The 17,389-nt window shown below is 38.2% G+C and overlaps 1 protein-coding gene across 1 annotated transcript; it reads right to left on the reverse strand.

Annotated features, from left to right (window-relative positions):
* Positions 1–992: 992 nt before the first annotated feature.
* LOC140036397 (uncharacterized) lies at positions 993–1,502 on the reverse strand. Its single transcript, XM_072077786.1, has one exon. It carries the CDS (start codon positions 1,500–1,502, stop codon positions 993–995), a length of 510 nt encoding a protein of 169 aa, XP_071933887.1.
* Between the last annotated feature and the right edge of the window lie 15,887 nt (positions 1,503–17,389).

Genomic DNA, 17,389 nt, shown 5'->3' on the forward strand with positions numbered 1-17,389 from the left:
GGGCTTTATAGCACTCAATACGTTATTGACTTTCCAAATCTTTTTTCGTCGAGTTCTTCTAACTCTTCAAGGCGAAAACGAACATTATCTTCTTCATTGAGCCCTTCTTGAATCGTAATTTTTAGTGAAAGTATTTGACACTCAAGTGGAAGAACAGTTTCAACACTGTAAACAAGCGCGTATGGGGTTACTTGTGTGGAAGTTCGAAAAGTAGTTCTGTATGCCCAAAACGCTTCTCTAATTTGAAGATGTCAATCCCTTTTCGATTTATCCACGATTTTCTTCAATAAATTACATAATGTCTTGTTGAATGCTTCAGCGAGTCCATTTGCAGCAGCATAGTACATGGAAGAGTTGTACTGTTTGAAATGAAACTTTCGCAAAGTTTACTCATTACTATATTGCAAAAAGGTTTACCATTATCAGTGATGATATAATGTGGGACTCCATACCGATAAATGATGTGCAATCGGATGAAATCTACTACGTTCTCCTTTTTGACTTCCCTTAGAGGAACTGCCTCAACCCACTTCGAGAAGTAATCTGTCGCCGCTAAAATGAAAATGTGTCCGCCAGAAGATTTTGGAAGCGGTTCAATTATATCCAAACATCGAATTGCCAAGAAGTCACAGTTGGGTGCAATGGTTCAGGAGATTGATGGATGAAATTGCCATGGAATTGACAAGCTTGACATCTCCAACAAAGTTGATGCAGTCCTTCACTATCGTTGGCCAGTAATATCCCATTCTCTTAATGCGAAAGTGTAATTTTGGACCAGATTGATGAGCACCACATATTCCGGAGTGAGTCTCTTCCATTGCTTGCATAGGCTCATCTTCTCCAAGACATCGTAAAAACACTCCATCGAATGATCTTTGGCAAAACGTCCCTTTGTAGTAAATAAAATGTGGCGCTCGATGACGTATATCGACTATTTTCTTGGGATCTTCGGGTAAATTTTCATGATTAAGGTAGTCAATGATGAGATGACGTCAATCCTCCTTTTCAATCTCATGGACAAAAATGTGATAAGCATTTTTTTCTCCACCATTATCTTCTTCATCGAACATCGGAGGTATGACCCAATTTTGGCATATTGAAATTTGATTTCGGTAAGAAGGTAGAGTGATCATGGACGCCACCCTTGCCAAAGAGTCAGCTTGTTGGTTGAAATTTTTAGGGATGTGTTCTATAGTGACATTGTCCAGATATCCCATGAGTTGTCTTGCATACTTATAATATGGGATCAATTCAAGTTTCTTGACACCATGAATACCAAAAAGTTGATTTATCACTAATTTTGAATCACCATAGACTCTAAAATGCAACTGCTTCATATCTACAGCCGTTTCAAAATTGAGAATTAATGCCTGATATTTGGCCACATTATTTGAACACCGACGTGTTAAAGTGAAAGAATACGGAAATATATTTGTTTCAGGAGTATAAAAGACAATTCCCGCTCCAACTCCTTCGCGGTGAGCAGCTCCATCGAAATACATCGATCACGAAGATTCGACCATAAACACTTCTTCATCGAGGAGTTCATCAGTCAACTCCCATTCGACAGGCATGGGATGATCGGCTGGAAAGTCTGCCAATATTTGTCCTTTGACAGCTTTCGCAGGTACATAAATAATTTTGAATTATTGAAACTGAAGGTACCATCTCGCAAGCCGGTCAGACAATACAAGTTTTGCCATGACATACTTAATGGGATTAAACTTGGATATGAGTCGAACAGTGTGTATTTGAAAATAATGTTTCAACTTCTAGATGGCAAATATAAGCGCCAAACACAACTTCTCGACGGGTGAATAATTCAACTCATTAGATGTCATCATCCGACTCAAATAATACAGCGCATTCTCCTTACCTTCATCATTTTCCTGAGCAAATAAGGTCCCAACCGACCGTTCTTGAGCAGAGATATAGAGGATCAATGATTTTCCTGGAATTGGCACAGTTAATACAGGGGGATTCATCAGGTACTTTTTAATGCTTGTAAAAGCACTTCTACAAGTTTCATCCCACTCGAAGGGTACCCCTTTTTTCATCAGTCAACTGAAAGATTGGCATCGCCCAGCCAAATTAGAGATAAACCTCCGAATGTAAGTCAACTTTCCTTGAAGGCTCTTCAATTCATAGATATTTCGTGGTTCAGGCATGTTTACAATGGCATCAATTTTAGATCGATCGACCACTATTCCCCATTGATGAACGATGAAACCGAGAAACTTACCAGAAGTGACTCCGAATACACATTTCAGAGGATTCATCTTCAGTTGGTATCTCCGAAGGCGTTGAAAAATTTTTCAAAGGTCTTGAATATGATATTCGCTTTTCTTTGATTTCACCACAAGATCGTCAACGTAGCACTCCACATTTCTATGGAGCATATCATCAAAAATTCTTTGCATTGCCCTTTGATATGTCGCTCCAGCATTTTTCAAATCGAACGGCATCACTTTATAGCAATAAATTCTCTTGGGAGTGCGAAAGGCAGTGAGCTCCTCGTCTTCAACTGTCATGCGTATTTGATTGTAGCCAGACGATCCATCGAGAAACAATAATGCTTCATGTCCTGTTGTAGCATCTATTATCAATTCTGTGATGAGAAGTGAAAAATCATCTTTGGGACAAGCCTTATTTAAATTTCAAGAATCTACACAAATTCGAATTTGCCCATTCTTCTTTCTCACAGGGACAATGGTTGAAATCCATATTAGATATTTCACTTCCCGTATGAATCCTGTTTCAATCAATCTATTTATCTCATTTTCTATCAGAGGAATCAATTCGGGCCGAAAGCGTCTTTGAGTTTGCTTGACAGGTTTTGTTCCTCGCTTGACAGACAAATTATGAACAGCAATCCTTGGATCCAAACCAAACATTTCTGAATAATTCCAGGCAAAGACATCCTGGAACTCGAGCAGCAAATCAACATACTCTTTCTCTTCCTCAGGAGTCATACAAGAACTTATGTAAATTGGGCGAGGGTCATCACTTGTGTCAAGGTAAATCTCTTTTACCATATCAATTGTATTTTTTACTCCTTGTTCAAGTTCAGGAGGAGCGTCATCCGCATCTTCTTCTTCTTTTTCAGGATCACTGATCGTAATATGATGGCAAGAAGCAATACTTTCTTGACCCAGTTCTTCAAAGATGGTTTCGATTTTTACGTTAAACAAGTTTTCATAATGCATAAAGAAATTGAAAACTCGTTTCCTCGGACCATTCTTCTTCATTGGAGTAAGATTTTCTTCCTTGACGACTTGGTACTCTTGTTTTTTGCTGCCTAATCTCTCATGGACGGGCGGTTTTAAATTCTTCAATTGCGGGCCCAGTCTGTGACGCCCCCACTTCTCCCTAAGGCGAACCAGAGGGTATCCGCGGGACGCCTGCCCAACTCTCGTCAGGACTCAAGACAATATCCATTCAAACTTAACACAATACTAGTCGTTACCACGAAATAAAGTAAGCAAATGCGGAAACGTTTGAACTTAACAATAAATATATCAATCATTCAATCCTTACATCGGATTTTCAAAAGTTACATCAATAACCAAAATATACGACATTCAGATACATCAAATGTCCCAATCATACATTAGATCCCCAAAAGTACAACCAAGAAGAGGTCTGACCCAAAATACATTAGGAACCCTAAACCAAAAGTACAAAAGATGGTTTCTCCAAATTCACTTCAAAACCAATTCTGTTAAGGAAAACAAATCTACAGGGTGAGCAAAAACGCTCGTGAGACCAAGAACACACATGCAAGCACATAATCCAAGTAGCAAGCCCAAATAACAGGTCAATAGATAAAGTACACGTAATTGACAATTCTAATAAAATGTAAACAGAAACAATTCAAGGATATGGTAGCTCTCAGGAGCTAAGTTCCACTTGCTTTGCCACGGTCATTCGTATACCTTCCCGCGATGACTCTCCGTTAACCGGGTCGGTATTTCCATTCCGTAGATCTTCACTTACTTCTCATGTTCGTCCACCGTACATACCACTCCGAACCCATACGACATTTATAAGGCGATATTCAACGAGTATGCCAAGCAAGATCTCTCCAATAAATCAAGTTTATCATGTGATTCTCATGACTCACCGAGGTTCCCGACCAAGAAAATGTCGGCTCGAGTTCCAAGGTCTGCCTATGAGTTTGGGCGTCCCCCATGTACATTTGAGTGTCGAGGAGATTCACTCCAGCGACGTATGCAGCCATAGCATACTATTTCAAGTCAAGCAAGCATGTGATATATTTAAACATTCATGTCATGTCCAGCAGATCATTCATTTCATGTCAAGCAAGTTAATCATGAGTTATTGGTTTCAAATGAGAACGAGTGCGACAAAGTGCACACTCGACTCCATTTTCAAAATTTCAAGTCATGGATACCAAGTAAGCATGTATCAAATTCACAGGAGTTCAAGTAATTATGCACTTGACACTCACCAAGTCAACCAAGGAGAAATGTTATTTGAAGTTTAAGCGTCCACCGTAGGATCCTCTTGAAGGTCCTCGGGCGAGGTTGAGCAATTAATAGTGAACAATCACTTATAAACCCCAATTATCAAGAAAGATTGCACGCTTGTACAATCCTAGAAAATTTCACTAAAATGAGACTAAATTACTCGCGAATTAAGACTCAAAAGAGGGGTTTTAAAGTACAAGAGAAATCGAGTTTTCATCTTCGAAATCAAGTATAAAACGTTCAAATGATATCAAGGGAAAAAGGAGAACTCGAAAAACTCCATTTCCTTAAATTTTGAAAATTTCAGTTTTGATATGAGATTTTTGAAAAATCGTATCTCACTTTTTACAAGTCCATAATTGGAAAACTTGGTACCGTTGGAATCCTTTTCCAAAGTACTAAAAGTTCCTAGAAGACACCTTTCCAGGATTCCAAATGAAAGGTATCCAAAAATTGGGTCAAAGTTGTTGTTTTAACACTAAGGCAGTTTTCGGGGTTGGTTTTTGGCCAACTTTAAAAATTCGGTAGAATTTACACAATGTGAACCAACCTCTAAGATTCGGAACTCAATTAGTATTGCAAACAAGGTTTAAAACACAACAAGCGGATCAAGAATCAGAGTTTTGAGCAACAAGATATGATAGCTCAAAATTGCTGAAAATTTGAACCCGTTTGACCGTTTTCCAGGTTTAAATCATTCGTTTTGGGACTTTGAATGGCACCAAATTTTTTAGGAATACACTACCATATAAGGGTTATTCCTCTATAAAATTTTGTAGAAAAATACGTACGAGAAGATAGTTATCCGAATCACGAAAGTTTCCAAATTTTCAAGACAAATCTGCCTTATACGTTCCGTTTTTCCATTTTTAAAACGTTTGGCCAACAAAACACCTCAAACACGGTCCATTTCAGTAGGTAATGTCTAAGAGATGTCCGAGATACATTCGGTAGATGATTAACACCAAGAATTTCAAAACAACAAGTCCCAATAAAGATTAAAGCTTTAAACTAACCAAAAGAGGGTTTGAATTCACCAAGTCAGTTTTGGATTTCGGCCACAAATCGCTCAATTCAACTCGGATTTGTGCATGGTCAGTGGCGTTGAAAACTAGATTCATAAGGCTTCAATTTTTTAGAAGAAATCATTTTCAAAATCTGTTCACAACTAGCTCATATTTGAGCATCAATTCGCTGCTCAAAACAGAGCTCTCAGTGTAGACGTGAAACAGGACAGTCATGTTTAAATGATTGGTACAGACTGCTCAGGTGGAATCCGAATGTAATGCTGTTGGAAAACTGGGAATGTCTAGTTTCCAGTGCAGCAAAGGACATTCGATTTTGACATCGGGGTAAAAAGTTATAGCCAAAACAAGAACACTGCCAGCGCAGTTATGGGAAAAATTTTCAGTTTTGCTGATTTCCGAAAACACATCATTTGGCCAACCAAATCAAGTTATTTTTTGATAAAAATTTCTACACTACCCACACAACATATATATATCATAACCAAGTCATTAGAACCACGAAAAATCACTCTAAAGGTCACAGACAACACAGGGGCAGAAATGAAAAATTTTCACCTTCACTCCCCTTTGAGTTTCCACTAACAACACAACATTATTCCACTAAATTAAGCACTAAACCAACATTAATATCATCAAAATATAACAAATCATTCCATCCAACAATAGTGGGAGTGCATAGAGCCCACACAACATTTTTCAACATAAATAAGGTTACCCACATGCATGCATAAGCTTAGATGTACAATAGAACTTCCATAAATCAAGATTACCAAGGTTGATCATCACTTGCTTTGCTAGATGATCAAGACAGAAATTTTCGGCCCTTCTTAGTCCAAGAAAAATCGTGAAAGCAGCCCTCTTTCCTAGCTTGATGTGGTCTCCAAGTGATTAGCTAAGTGTGGTTGAATTTTGGTGTGATTTGGTGGAAGATTGATGAAGAAATGAGGAAGAAATTGGAGCTGTTTTTCTTCCTTGTTGTTCGGCTGTTTGAGTGAGGAGAGAGAGGGCAAAAATCTGATGAAGCTAGCTTCTTAAAGGAAGCTTAATGGTTAAGTATTTTGTGCACAAAAGTCAACCGCGAATAGTGCGCGTACGCGCGCGTTTTATACTCGATTCCTCTTAAGTTTGTTGCACTAGTGCACTAAAACTTTAATGCACTTACATTCATATCATCATTATTCACTCTTACTAGTCCCAAAATAAAAGTCTAAAGTCCTTCAATTAATCGCGCGCGTAAAAATGCGTAGTTCCAATTTGTGCGCGATGAAACGAAATTTCTAAAGAATTCTTATAACGATAGCATTACTAACTAATAATTGAGTACTTAAACATAAAAATACCTATTTTGAGACTAATGTACATGTTTCCAATTTTTCAACCTCATTGTACTCTCAGATCGGCTATTGTCTCCAAACGTGTATTCACTATTCTTACTTACCGAGCTTCCAAGAAAATAAATTTTGAAACAAGTCACTTTAAAAATATAATTAAGCTATAGATCCATGTAATTAGGTCTAGAAAGGTTAGAAAATATTATTCGGGGCAATTGGCCAAATAAATAATTAAATGAGCTTGTAATAGGAGTTTAAAATAGGTAAATTTTTGCGAGTCCTCACATGAGTCGAGTATTAATTTCTCAATTAACCTTTCTTAATCTACCATTGATCATTCTTAACTCTCTAATATTAATACACTCCCAATTCAAGTATAGCCTCGAAAGATGTGCATTCATTGTTCCGAACTAAACGAATTTTCGAAAAGTGAATTTTCCAACAAAATGCTTTAAAAATATAAAAGAGGCATCGTTCCATATAAATAGATTTTAAATAGTCGAAATAAATAATTTGGAGAAAATGAGTAAATAAATATTTAAGTAAACTAGTAATATTTGATAAATAAGAAAATTTTCGGGTTCTCACATCCTCCCCTCCTTAAAAGGAATTTCGTCCTCGAAATTCGCACTTGGGACAATATCATTCTCTTAATGGTTAAGTCTACCAGATCAATCACTAATTTACGTTTTTCCAACCCATGCTTCACAATTTCTATTCATTCAACTAGCAATCAAACCTTGATTTTTCTCATTAGATATTTTAATTTCCAGGTCATAGGGCAACATAATCGGCCTTATGTCTACCTCACATAGGTAACGTCTTCACTCTTCATACTACTATTACAGCCACTAATTCCAAATTATGAGTTGGCTACTTTCTCTCGTGATATATTAACTTTCTAGAGACATACACAATCGCCTCATCCTATATCGTTAGTATACATTCTAATCCACCCTTTAAAGCATCTGGATAAATCATAAAGCTACCTTTTCCGCTCGGTAAGACTAACACAAGTGCATCGGTTAAACACCTTTCACTTTTAAAATTCTTCCTCACATTTAAAATCCCAAATAACTTGCCAAGTCTTGCACTCTTGGAAAATTTCTTGATCAAACCAAAGGAAAGGTTCGACTACCTCTAAGAATTCCAAATTTCGGTAGGATTTTCTAGTCGTTTCCTCTTAAACAACGTCCACTGTAGCTGAGTCAATAACAATTCCTTCCTTAGATATTGTATAACCTAGAAAGGCTATTTCCTTCCAATCGAACTCACATTTATTGAATTTAACGAAAGTTGGTGCTTTCTCGGAGTTTGTAAAACTATCATCAAGTGTTTTTCCATGATCTTTTCAAACATTAGACTATTCCGATATATCATCAATAAATGCCGCCACAGATTAATCCAATTACGATTTAAAACCTTGACGCATTAAGGCCATCATTGCTACTAGTGCATTGGTCAACCCAACGGGCATAATTGAAAGTTCAAAGTGTCCCCATCTTGAGTTGAGAGTAGTCCTAACACACTAGTTTCTAGGATCCTCAACCGGCAATAGTTCTACTTTAAATTCCTTATTCACTGCTCATGGCCATTGATCAAAATTCTCGTTTATGTGGGGCTACGGAGTATTTGTTCTTAATAGTTACATCGTTCAAGTCTCGATAATCTGTATATATATATAGCCTCAAGCGTCCATTCCAAATATGATATCTGGTCCTTAATCGTTAGTCTCATTCAATCCATCAAATATTTCCTTTCACTAACCCAAATCTCACCACTTTTAATATCTCAAATTGGCGATCAAACATTGGATCCCAACTTCAACACCAAGTTCTCGATTTGGTCATGATCCCTAGTCGCCTCCAAGACCTCAGGGTGGTCTATATTCTCAAGCACAATCTCGACTACGTCTAATACCGTTCGTGTCTTATTATAAATCTAAAAGTGTAAGGCAAGATTTGAACATACATGTAAGTCATAAAACCAATCAAAAGCGGAGTAAAGTTTCATATGTCATAAGAATCATAATAGGTACATCAAGTTGGGATAGGTTTATCAAACCATTTCAAAAGGGGAAGGGAAACAACAAGATTATAGCAAAACGTGCCGAGTTACCAAGATACAAAATAACAAAAGACTTTCACTTATACAAAAGATTAAATCTCCAAAAGTGCCAGTCTAATTTAGAGTAAAGTTACAACCTCTATCCCTCTAGTGGAATTATCTACCCCCATTCAAAAACTTCCAGTACTTAGACCACTATCTGACATTCGATTATTTTGTAGCGAATCTAGTGGGCTGCTGAGTATTTCCTCTTTTTAGATGCACTGGGACAATTTGAAATCTTATGCTCGATACTACCGCACCTCAGATACTTTCCTTGCTTTATCCAGCACTTGTTCTCGGTGTGGTTAATCTTGCCATAATATCCACAATTTGCGTGAGAAGTGACGGCTTAACCAGTTTGAGGATTTTCCTTGTATTCCTTCTCCAGTTCTACATTCTTACATAGCAACTCAGTTTTCTCTGCATATTCCTGTTTCCACCGTCCTTCCCAGTAGTCAGCCAATTTCTTTTGAAATTTTACCTCGTTTCGAAGAATGTTCATCTCTTTACGTATTTCTTTCAAAGTTGTCATATTACCAATTGACTTAAATCAAATGCTAACCTACCAGGCAAATCAAAGGATCAAAATAACTAACTATTCATAATGGAAGCTCGAGCCGTATTACTCTTGCATTCTTTCACCTATAGGTTACCCCGACATATAAATCTTAACTATTCTTTGTTTAATACGGCAAGTTCTTAGGTTTCCACGAGATTACTATCATCATTTACAAACACAACAAGATACGGGGCCTTATTCCTTAATATGGAGGTTCCATGTCTTAGTTCATTTTCCAATACTTATCTACAAAGTTGTTTGAGAAGAAATCATAATCTCTTGCTCTCACTAGTGCCTTATTGTATCCTTTCAAATCAATCTTACTATTTCGAAGTTAGATTCTCCGTGAAGCCTAAATAGACAAACTTCAAGAATCATTCCATTTTCACATCTCGCTGGGTCCCCAGGTTGGTTGATTGGTTTAGAGTTTTAGTGATCCACTAATCGTGCTAGGACATCAATCGTCTGGTTAATAGTAATAACTACGCGATTATTTTCCTTCATTTCTAGGGTTTTGGTTCAGTCCAGCAGTCGCTCTATAATCGCCCCCTTGAGTTGGGAGTTGCTTAACCCCTCGCTCTCGATCCTTTTTCACTCCATTCGCCACCCATAAATTTAGCATATTTAAACGCATGATATACCGTGAGTGCACATAAATGGAGTTTGAAAAGTGACACATTTATCACGCCAAACAAATACAAGAATAAAAGGGAAGACACCGAAATAATTGCAAATGTGTACAACCCAATCGTGGATTTGAAATCATGAAGCGGTAAAGTCAAGGATGTCATGAGTAACGTTTAATTGTCTTAAAAGGTAGGAAACATAGTGAAACAAGATACAAAATGCAATGGCCTTTAAGCGAGCGCCACCCCATCTATTTTTGGCAAAAATTATTAAAATAATTTAAATCACTAATTTAGTGATTGGCGGAGCCAAAAATCTTCACTACCTCCATAGGATCATTTTCATTTCCAGCACTAGAATTTTTAGATCTCATGTCCCTTATCGAATATCTTGTCATTCTCCACTTGTTCAACCAAGGTAACACATCCAACCATCGACTTATCCATCCTGTCTTTAATTTCGGGCACTACCCTAACAAGTCGGGTCTTAGCTTTTTTAAAACTCCTCACCGGGTGCCTTTGTCTTCCTCGCTCCTCAGGTACCCCAGTCTCTTCTTCAAGAATTCTAGTAGTCTGGGTATTCACAATTGTCCTTAGTCCTCGATTATCCTCTCAAACTACCCCAGTTTCCTCGAATAGTCACTTTTAATGATCGACCACTATTAACACCCCATTATTTGGGCCCGGGCAAGTCCTTTGAAAATCACATAAAGTCCTAGTTCTGTGAATTGGATTATCTCACCAATGCTCCCTTAGATCTTTCTCGATAATGGACCATCGGAAGGCGTCCCGAGACCATTTAATATCACCCTTACCTCCCATAACTTACCCTTAAAAGTAAAAGCTCATGTAGGTCCAAATATATTCAATAAACTAGATCTGATCATTTTGTACTATCCCACATGTATCACACAAGATCAAGACTCCTTGTCATCCACTAATTCAAACCTAGGTTCAATTTTTTTTTTCATTTTTACAAGTTATCACTTAGCTTCCCAACCAGTTCCACAGTCCGGCATCCTAAACTTTTAAGCTTAGGATACACAATAGAGATATGAAACCTAAGCTCTGATATCAACTGTGACGCTCCCATTTCTCCCTAAGGCGAACCAGATGGTATCCGCGGGACGCCTGCCCAACTCTCGCCAGGACTCAAGACAATATCCATTCAAGCTTAACACAATACTAGTCATTACCACGAAGTAAAGTAAGCAAATGCGGAAACGTTTGAAGTTAACAATACATATATCAATGATTCAATCCTTACATCGGATTTTCAAAAGTTACATCAATACCCAAAATATACAACATCCAAATACATCAAATGTCCCAATCATACATTAGATCCCCAAAAGTACAACCAAGAAGAGGTCTGACCCAAAATACATCGGGAACCCTAAGCCAAAAGTACAAAAGGTGGTTTCTCCAAATTCACTCCAAAACCAATCCTGTTAAGGAAAACAAATCTACAGGGTGAGCAAAAACGCTCGTGAGGCCAAGAACACACATGCAAGCACATAGTCCACGTAGCAAACCCAAATAACAGGTCAATAGATAAAGTACACGTAATTGACAATTCCAATAAAATGTAAATAGAAACAATTCAAGGATATGGTAGCTCTCAGGAACTAAGTTCAACTTACTTTGCCAGGGTCATTCGTATACCTTCCCGCGATGACTCTCCGTCAACCGGATCGGTATTTTCATTCCGTAGATCTCCACTTACTTCTCATATCTGTCCACCGTACATACCACTTTAGGCCCACACGACATTTATAAGGCGATACTCAACGAGTATGCCAAGCAAGATCTCTACAATAGATCAAGTTTATCATGTGATTCTCATGGCTCACCGAGGTTTCCGAACAAGCCCATGCCGGCTAGAGTTGCAAGGTCGGCCTACGAGTTTGGGCGTCCCCCATATACATTTAAGTGTCGAGAAGATTCACTCCAGCGGCGTATGCAGCCAAAACATACTATTTCAGGTCAAGCAAGCATGTGATATATTCAAGCATTCATGTCATGTCCAGCAGGTCATTCATTTCATGTCAAGCAAGTTAATCATGAGTTATTGGTTTCAAATGAGAACGAGTGCGATAAAGTACACACTCGACTCCATTTTCAAAATCTCAAGTCATGGATACCAAGTAAGCATGTATCAAATTCACAGGAGTTTAAGTAATCATGCACTTGACACTCACCAAGTCAACAAAGGAGAAATGTTACTTGAAATTCAAGCGTCCACCGTAGGATCCTCTTGAAGGTTCTCGTGCGAGCCTAAGCAATTAATAGTGAACAATCACTTATAAACCCCAATTATCAAGAAAGATTGCACGCTTGTACAATCCTAGAAAATTTTACTAAAATGAGCTTAAATTACTCGCGAATTAAGTCTCAAAAGCGAGATTAAAAGCGAGATTTTAAAATACAAGAGAAATCGAGTTTTCATCTTCGAAATTAAGTATAAAACGTTCAAATGATATCGAGGGAAAAAGGAGAATTCGAAAAACTCCATTTCCTTAAGTTTTGAAAATTTCAGTTTTGATATGAGATCTTTGAAAAATCGCATCTCACTCTTTACAAGTCCAAAATTGGAAAATTAGGTACCGTTGGAATCTTTTTCCAAAGTACTAAAAGTTCCTAGAAGACACCTTTCCAGGATTTCAAATGGAAGGTATCCAAAAATTGGCTCAAAGTTGCTCTTTTAACACTAAGGCAGTTTTCGGGGTTGGTTTTTGGCCAATTTTAAAAATTTGACAGAATTCACACAATGTGAACCAGCCTCTAATAAGACGTTAGGCAGTTTCTCTCTAACCTGAGAGCTATCTCTTTCTAACCTGAGAGCTTTCTCTCCTCTGTGTGGGAGATTGGAATTTTCAAAGTGAAAAGCCCGCCGAAATTGCATTCGCATCCCTTTCAAGAAACGAAAAATGTTGAATACTACACAACACCATTTCTGAACACTGAATATCAAACACCAGATCTCTAACAACAATTCCATAGTGGAAATAGGGAAGCTGGAAGGTCATGAAGGAGCAAAGGTAAATTAAAGGGGAGACATTTATGAACACTCAAAGCAAGCCTTAGAGATCAGAAAGCACTTAAAGCCGGTTTGATGGACTACAATAGCAGCAATTACTCTTAATCTCACAGCATTAACTCCACGAAGCCCTAAAATGCCAGGTTTCACTGCCATTAACTGCTTTTTTAGGTCTTTTATGTCTTCTGCATCTGCATTTGCATAAGTAGGTGGTTTTCTTTTTGTCTTTTTGCCTATCCGATAGTGCACTTACCTAGAGAAGATAGTAGTCGGACTTTCTCTTCCCACTATTTTTGTCAGGCTCTAGCATTTGCTCTTTTACATAAATAGAGGTATCCCACTAAGATTTACTGGGCACCATGGCTAATGAACTGGAGGAAGTTTTAAAGAAGTTTGCTTTATCTAATCTAGAGCAGAACGGAACATGGTTGGATATGGATGACATAAATTCGGGGATAACTGAGTGTGAAAATAGCATCATTGGGAAGATTAGAGAAGAAAAAGTTGCAAATTTCATAGGAGTAAAGAACTTCGTGACTGCAGCTTGGGGTTACCCAAAGAATCTGGAAGTAGCGGAGCTAGGTCCTAACTTATTTCAGTTCTTCATTCCAGAAGAGGAGAACAAACTGAGAATACTAAACGGGGGACCATGGTTGATAGACAGTCAGATTCTAGTGCTGAATAGATGGGAGGCTGGAATTGAGGAAAATACTGAGGCATTTAGATTTGCCCCTCTATGGGTTCAAGTATGGAATTTACCAATCCACTGGATCTCGAAAGAGGCTGGGAGAAAGATAGGGAAAATGTTTAAAGAAGTGAAGGAAGTTCTAATTTCCCACACAGGAGGAAAGGAAGGAAAGCACTTGAAGATGCTAGTATGGGCAAACATGACCCAACCATTACTACTTGGAACAGCAGTCAAGATGAATGGAGTGCTAAAATGGATTAATTTTAGGTATGAAAGAGTACCTGATTTCTGCTACAAGTGTGGAATTGTTGGTCACAGTGAGAAGAAATATAAGAACAAAGTGAGCATTAAGAAGGGACAACATGAGAACCAATATGGTCTCTGGCTACGTGCACAAAATGGGAGAGGATCACCACAACAGAAGAGTAATCCCAGTTCATATAATCCGGATAGGCAGGTTTGGGGGTTTCAAAATGGGGAATGGATCAAGAAGAGCAATGGTAAAAAAGAAGAACAGGGAACCAACCCTTCCAGAACAGAGAGTGTTAAAAGCATGGCATTGACCAAGAATGCATTCACAGTAGAGGATCATAATGTAAGGCTGGTAGACAGGGTACAGGAACCAAATGAGGGAGATGAGGAGCTCCTGGATGCTCAGGTGACAGAAATGCACAAAGAAGGGGCCGAAAGGATAAATAAAGTGAGTAATCTGGAATCTGCCTTAACAGAGTGTGAGATGGGGAGAATGGTTCAAGCAGTAGGGTCTCTGGTAGCATTAGGAGAGCTTGGTAATAGGAACCTGGATAGGAGAATGGGAGAAAGGGAAGATAAAACAATGGACATGCTGGTGGATGAGGAAGAACATAGCCAGAATAAGGAAAATAGAGTCAGCAGGGTGAGGAAAGTAAGACTTTGGAATAAATGAGTGACAGAGGTAGGCAACCTCTAAGTGATATTCAGAATAGGGAAACCAAAAAAGGGGGTAATACTAAAAGGAAGCTGTAAATAATTGATGAGGAAATGCTGGATATGGAGCATAATGAGCAGACTGTAAAACGAAACAAAGTGTCTGGTGAGATGGAACACATAGATCAGATATTGAGGGGGGAAGAGACCAGCCCATCTTGGTCTCTCAACCCTCAATGAGAGTTCTGGTGTGGAACTGTCAAGGTGCAGGGAGCCCCTTGACAGTTCCCCATCTGAAGGAGGAAAATAGACTCCTCTCCCCTAGTAACGTTTTCCTATGTGAAACAAAAAATAGGAAGAGTTATATGGAAAAAGTAAAAAAAAATTTGAACTTTGATAATAGTTTTGTAATAGAGGCTATGAATAGGAGTGGTGGGATGGCTCTCCTATGGAATAATAAAGCCAATATTTTGAAAGTACAAGGTACGGCCTTTACAATTGAGGTGAAGGTGGAAGATGAATAGAAAAAGGAAAGTTAGTGGTTGATTGGAATCTACGCAAGCTGTGATAGTCAAGTGAGGCGAGGTCAGTGGGAAGTCTTGATAGAAGGAAAGTTGGGTGGGGGGATAAATGGATTATTATAGGTGACTTCAATGATATCACCTCAAATGATGAAAAATGGTGTGGAAGGAGGAGAGATAATAGAAGTTTTCATGACTTTCGAAAGTTCATAAATGAGAATCAGCTGCTGGATGTTGGGTATATAGGAAAGCCGTGGACATGGAGCAACAACTGGTATGGGAATGGAGAAATCAAAGAGCGACTGGACAGAGGCCTATGTTCCATGAAATGGTCTCAATGCTATGAGGATGCAAGGTGCACACACATTGATTCGATTGCCTCTGACCATAGCATGTTGTTACTTGAAACTGAGAAGAAAAGAAAGAGATGGAAAAAAAGATTCCAGTTTGATAAAAGATGGTTACAACATGATGATATTGTGGAGGTGGTAAAGAAGGCTTGGGATGTCCAGTGCGAGGGAACTAAATGGTTCAAGGTGAAGGAGAAAATCAAGAACTGTAGGATTGAGCTTCTTAAATGGAGCAACAAAAAGAAAGGGAACTCACTAGAAAGAATTAATTGGTGCAAAGACCAGATTGAGGCAATTAAGGCATCAGAGACTGAAAACAAAAGGCCAAGGATTAGGAAATGAAAGAACAATTGAAAGTGGCTTATGATAATGAAGAGGCCTATTGGAATCAGAAATCCAGATTAAGATGGCTAAAAGAGGGGGATAAAAACACCCAATTTTTTCATGCAACAGTCAAAGGAAGGAGAAGAAGAAATAGAATCCAGAAGTTGAAAAAATCTAGTGGGGATTGGACTGTTACTGATGAAGAGTTGGGAAAGGAAGTTGCTGACTATTATGGAGAGTTGTTTAAGAGTTCAGGGTCGGAGGAGCTTGATGACATCTTAGAGGGGATCTCTGTATCTATAACTGAGCAAATGAATAGAGATCTGATCAAAGAAGTTGAGGAAGATGAAATCAAGACTGTCTTCTTCTCTATGGAACCTAATAAGGCTCCTGGAAGTGATGGCATGTCTCCGCTATTCTTTCAAAAATTCTGAAGCATAATTAAGAAGGACTTGGTAAGTGCAATTCAAGGATTCTTTCATAATAATGTTATTCTTAAAGCCATTAACCACACAGTCATCTCCTTGATTCCAAAAGTAGATTGCCCTATAGAGATCAAACAGTTCAGGCCTATAAGTTTATGCCAAGTGTCGCGCCCCATTTTTTTATAAAATAAATGAATGGTTTAAAAAGTGAATTTCAATTTGATTTGAAAAATGATTTTTTTTATTTAAAAGAAAATGAGTAAAGAAAATGAAATGGGCCTAAATGGGACTTTGAAATGCGACGATTTTGACCCAAAATAAGTTTAAAAAGGGTTTTGAAATAAAAATCGGAGTCACCACTTGGTATTGAGTTAAGGTGTACTAAGTCACCAAAAATGAGTTTTCAAAGGAAAAAGTAGAAAAAACCCCTTTTAAACGACTCCAAATCTACGTAAATCAAAGAAAAAGGTTCGGGAGTCACATTTGAAGAAAGGGAAGGCAAGGATAAAAATCTGAGGCACCCTTTCGACCTAACCAAGGCTAGTTGTGTGATTTAGTCAAGGATTTTCTTATTTTAACCAAAAGATTTATCACATTTGGACGTACTATATGAATGCAACCCTAGACCTAGGAGGGTATCGGGGGGTCAAAATATCCCTTCGAAGTTAATTGGTACCAATCACATTAATTGTGACGCCCAATAGCGACTCTTTGCAGAGGTCACGAATAATGCAAAAATACGAGACTCTAAGAAAAGAAAAAGGAATAAAATAATTATATAAATATACATGTCTTAAAGGAGTGCATCATGTCGGGTACGGGGGACTAATGTTCGTGACTCAATTTTCCCTTTAATAGAGGGAATACGAGCGTGCTAAAGCTAGAAAAGCCAAACTCGTCCATATCCCATATCCAAGGGGTTATTCCCTAATCTAATCAAGCAAATGCACTATCCAAATTCTAATTCTTAAATGAAATGCAAATCTAATGTT

The sequence above is a fragment of the Coffea arabica genome, chromosome 2e (genome assembly GCF_036785885.1).
Source record: "Coffea arabica cultivar ET-39 chromosome 2e, Coffea Arabica ET-39 HiFi, whole genome shotgun sequence".
NCBI classification, from domain to species: Eukaryota; Viridiplantae; Streptophyta; class Magnoliopsida; order Gentianales; family Rubiaceae; genus Coffea; species Coffea arabica.

Bases quoted from the DNA above. Each gene is read 5' to 3' on its own strand.
- LOC140036397 (XM_072077786.1), bottom strand. From the start codon at position 1,502: ATGTATTTCGATGGAGCTGCTCACCGCGAAGGAGTTGGAGCGGGAATT.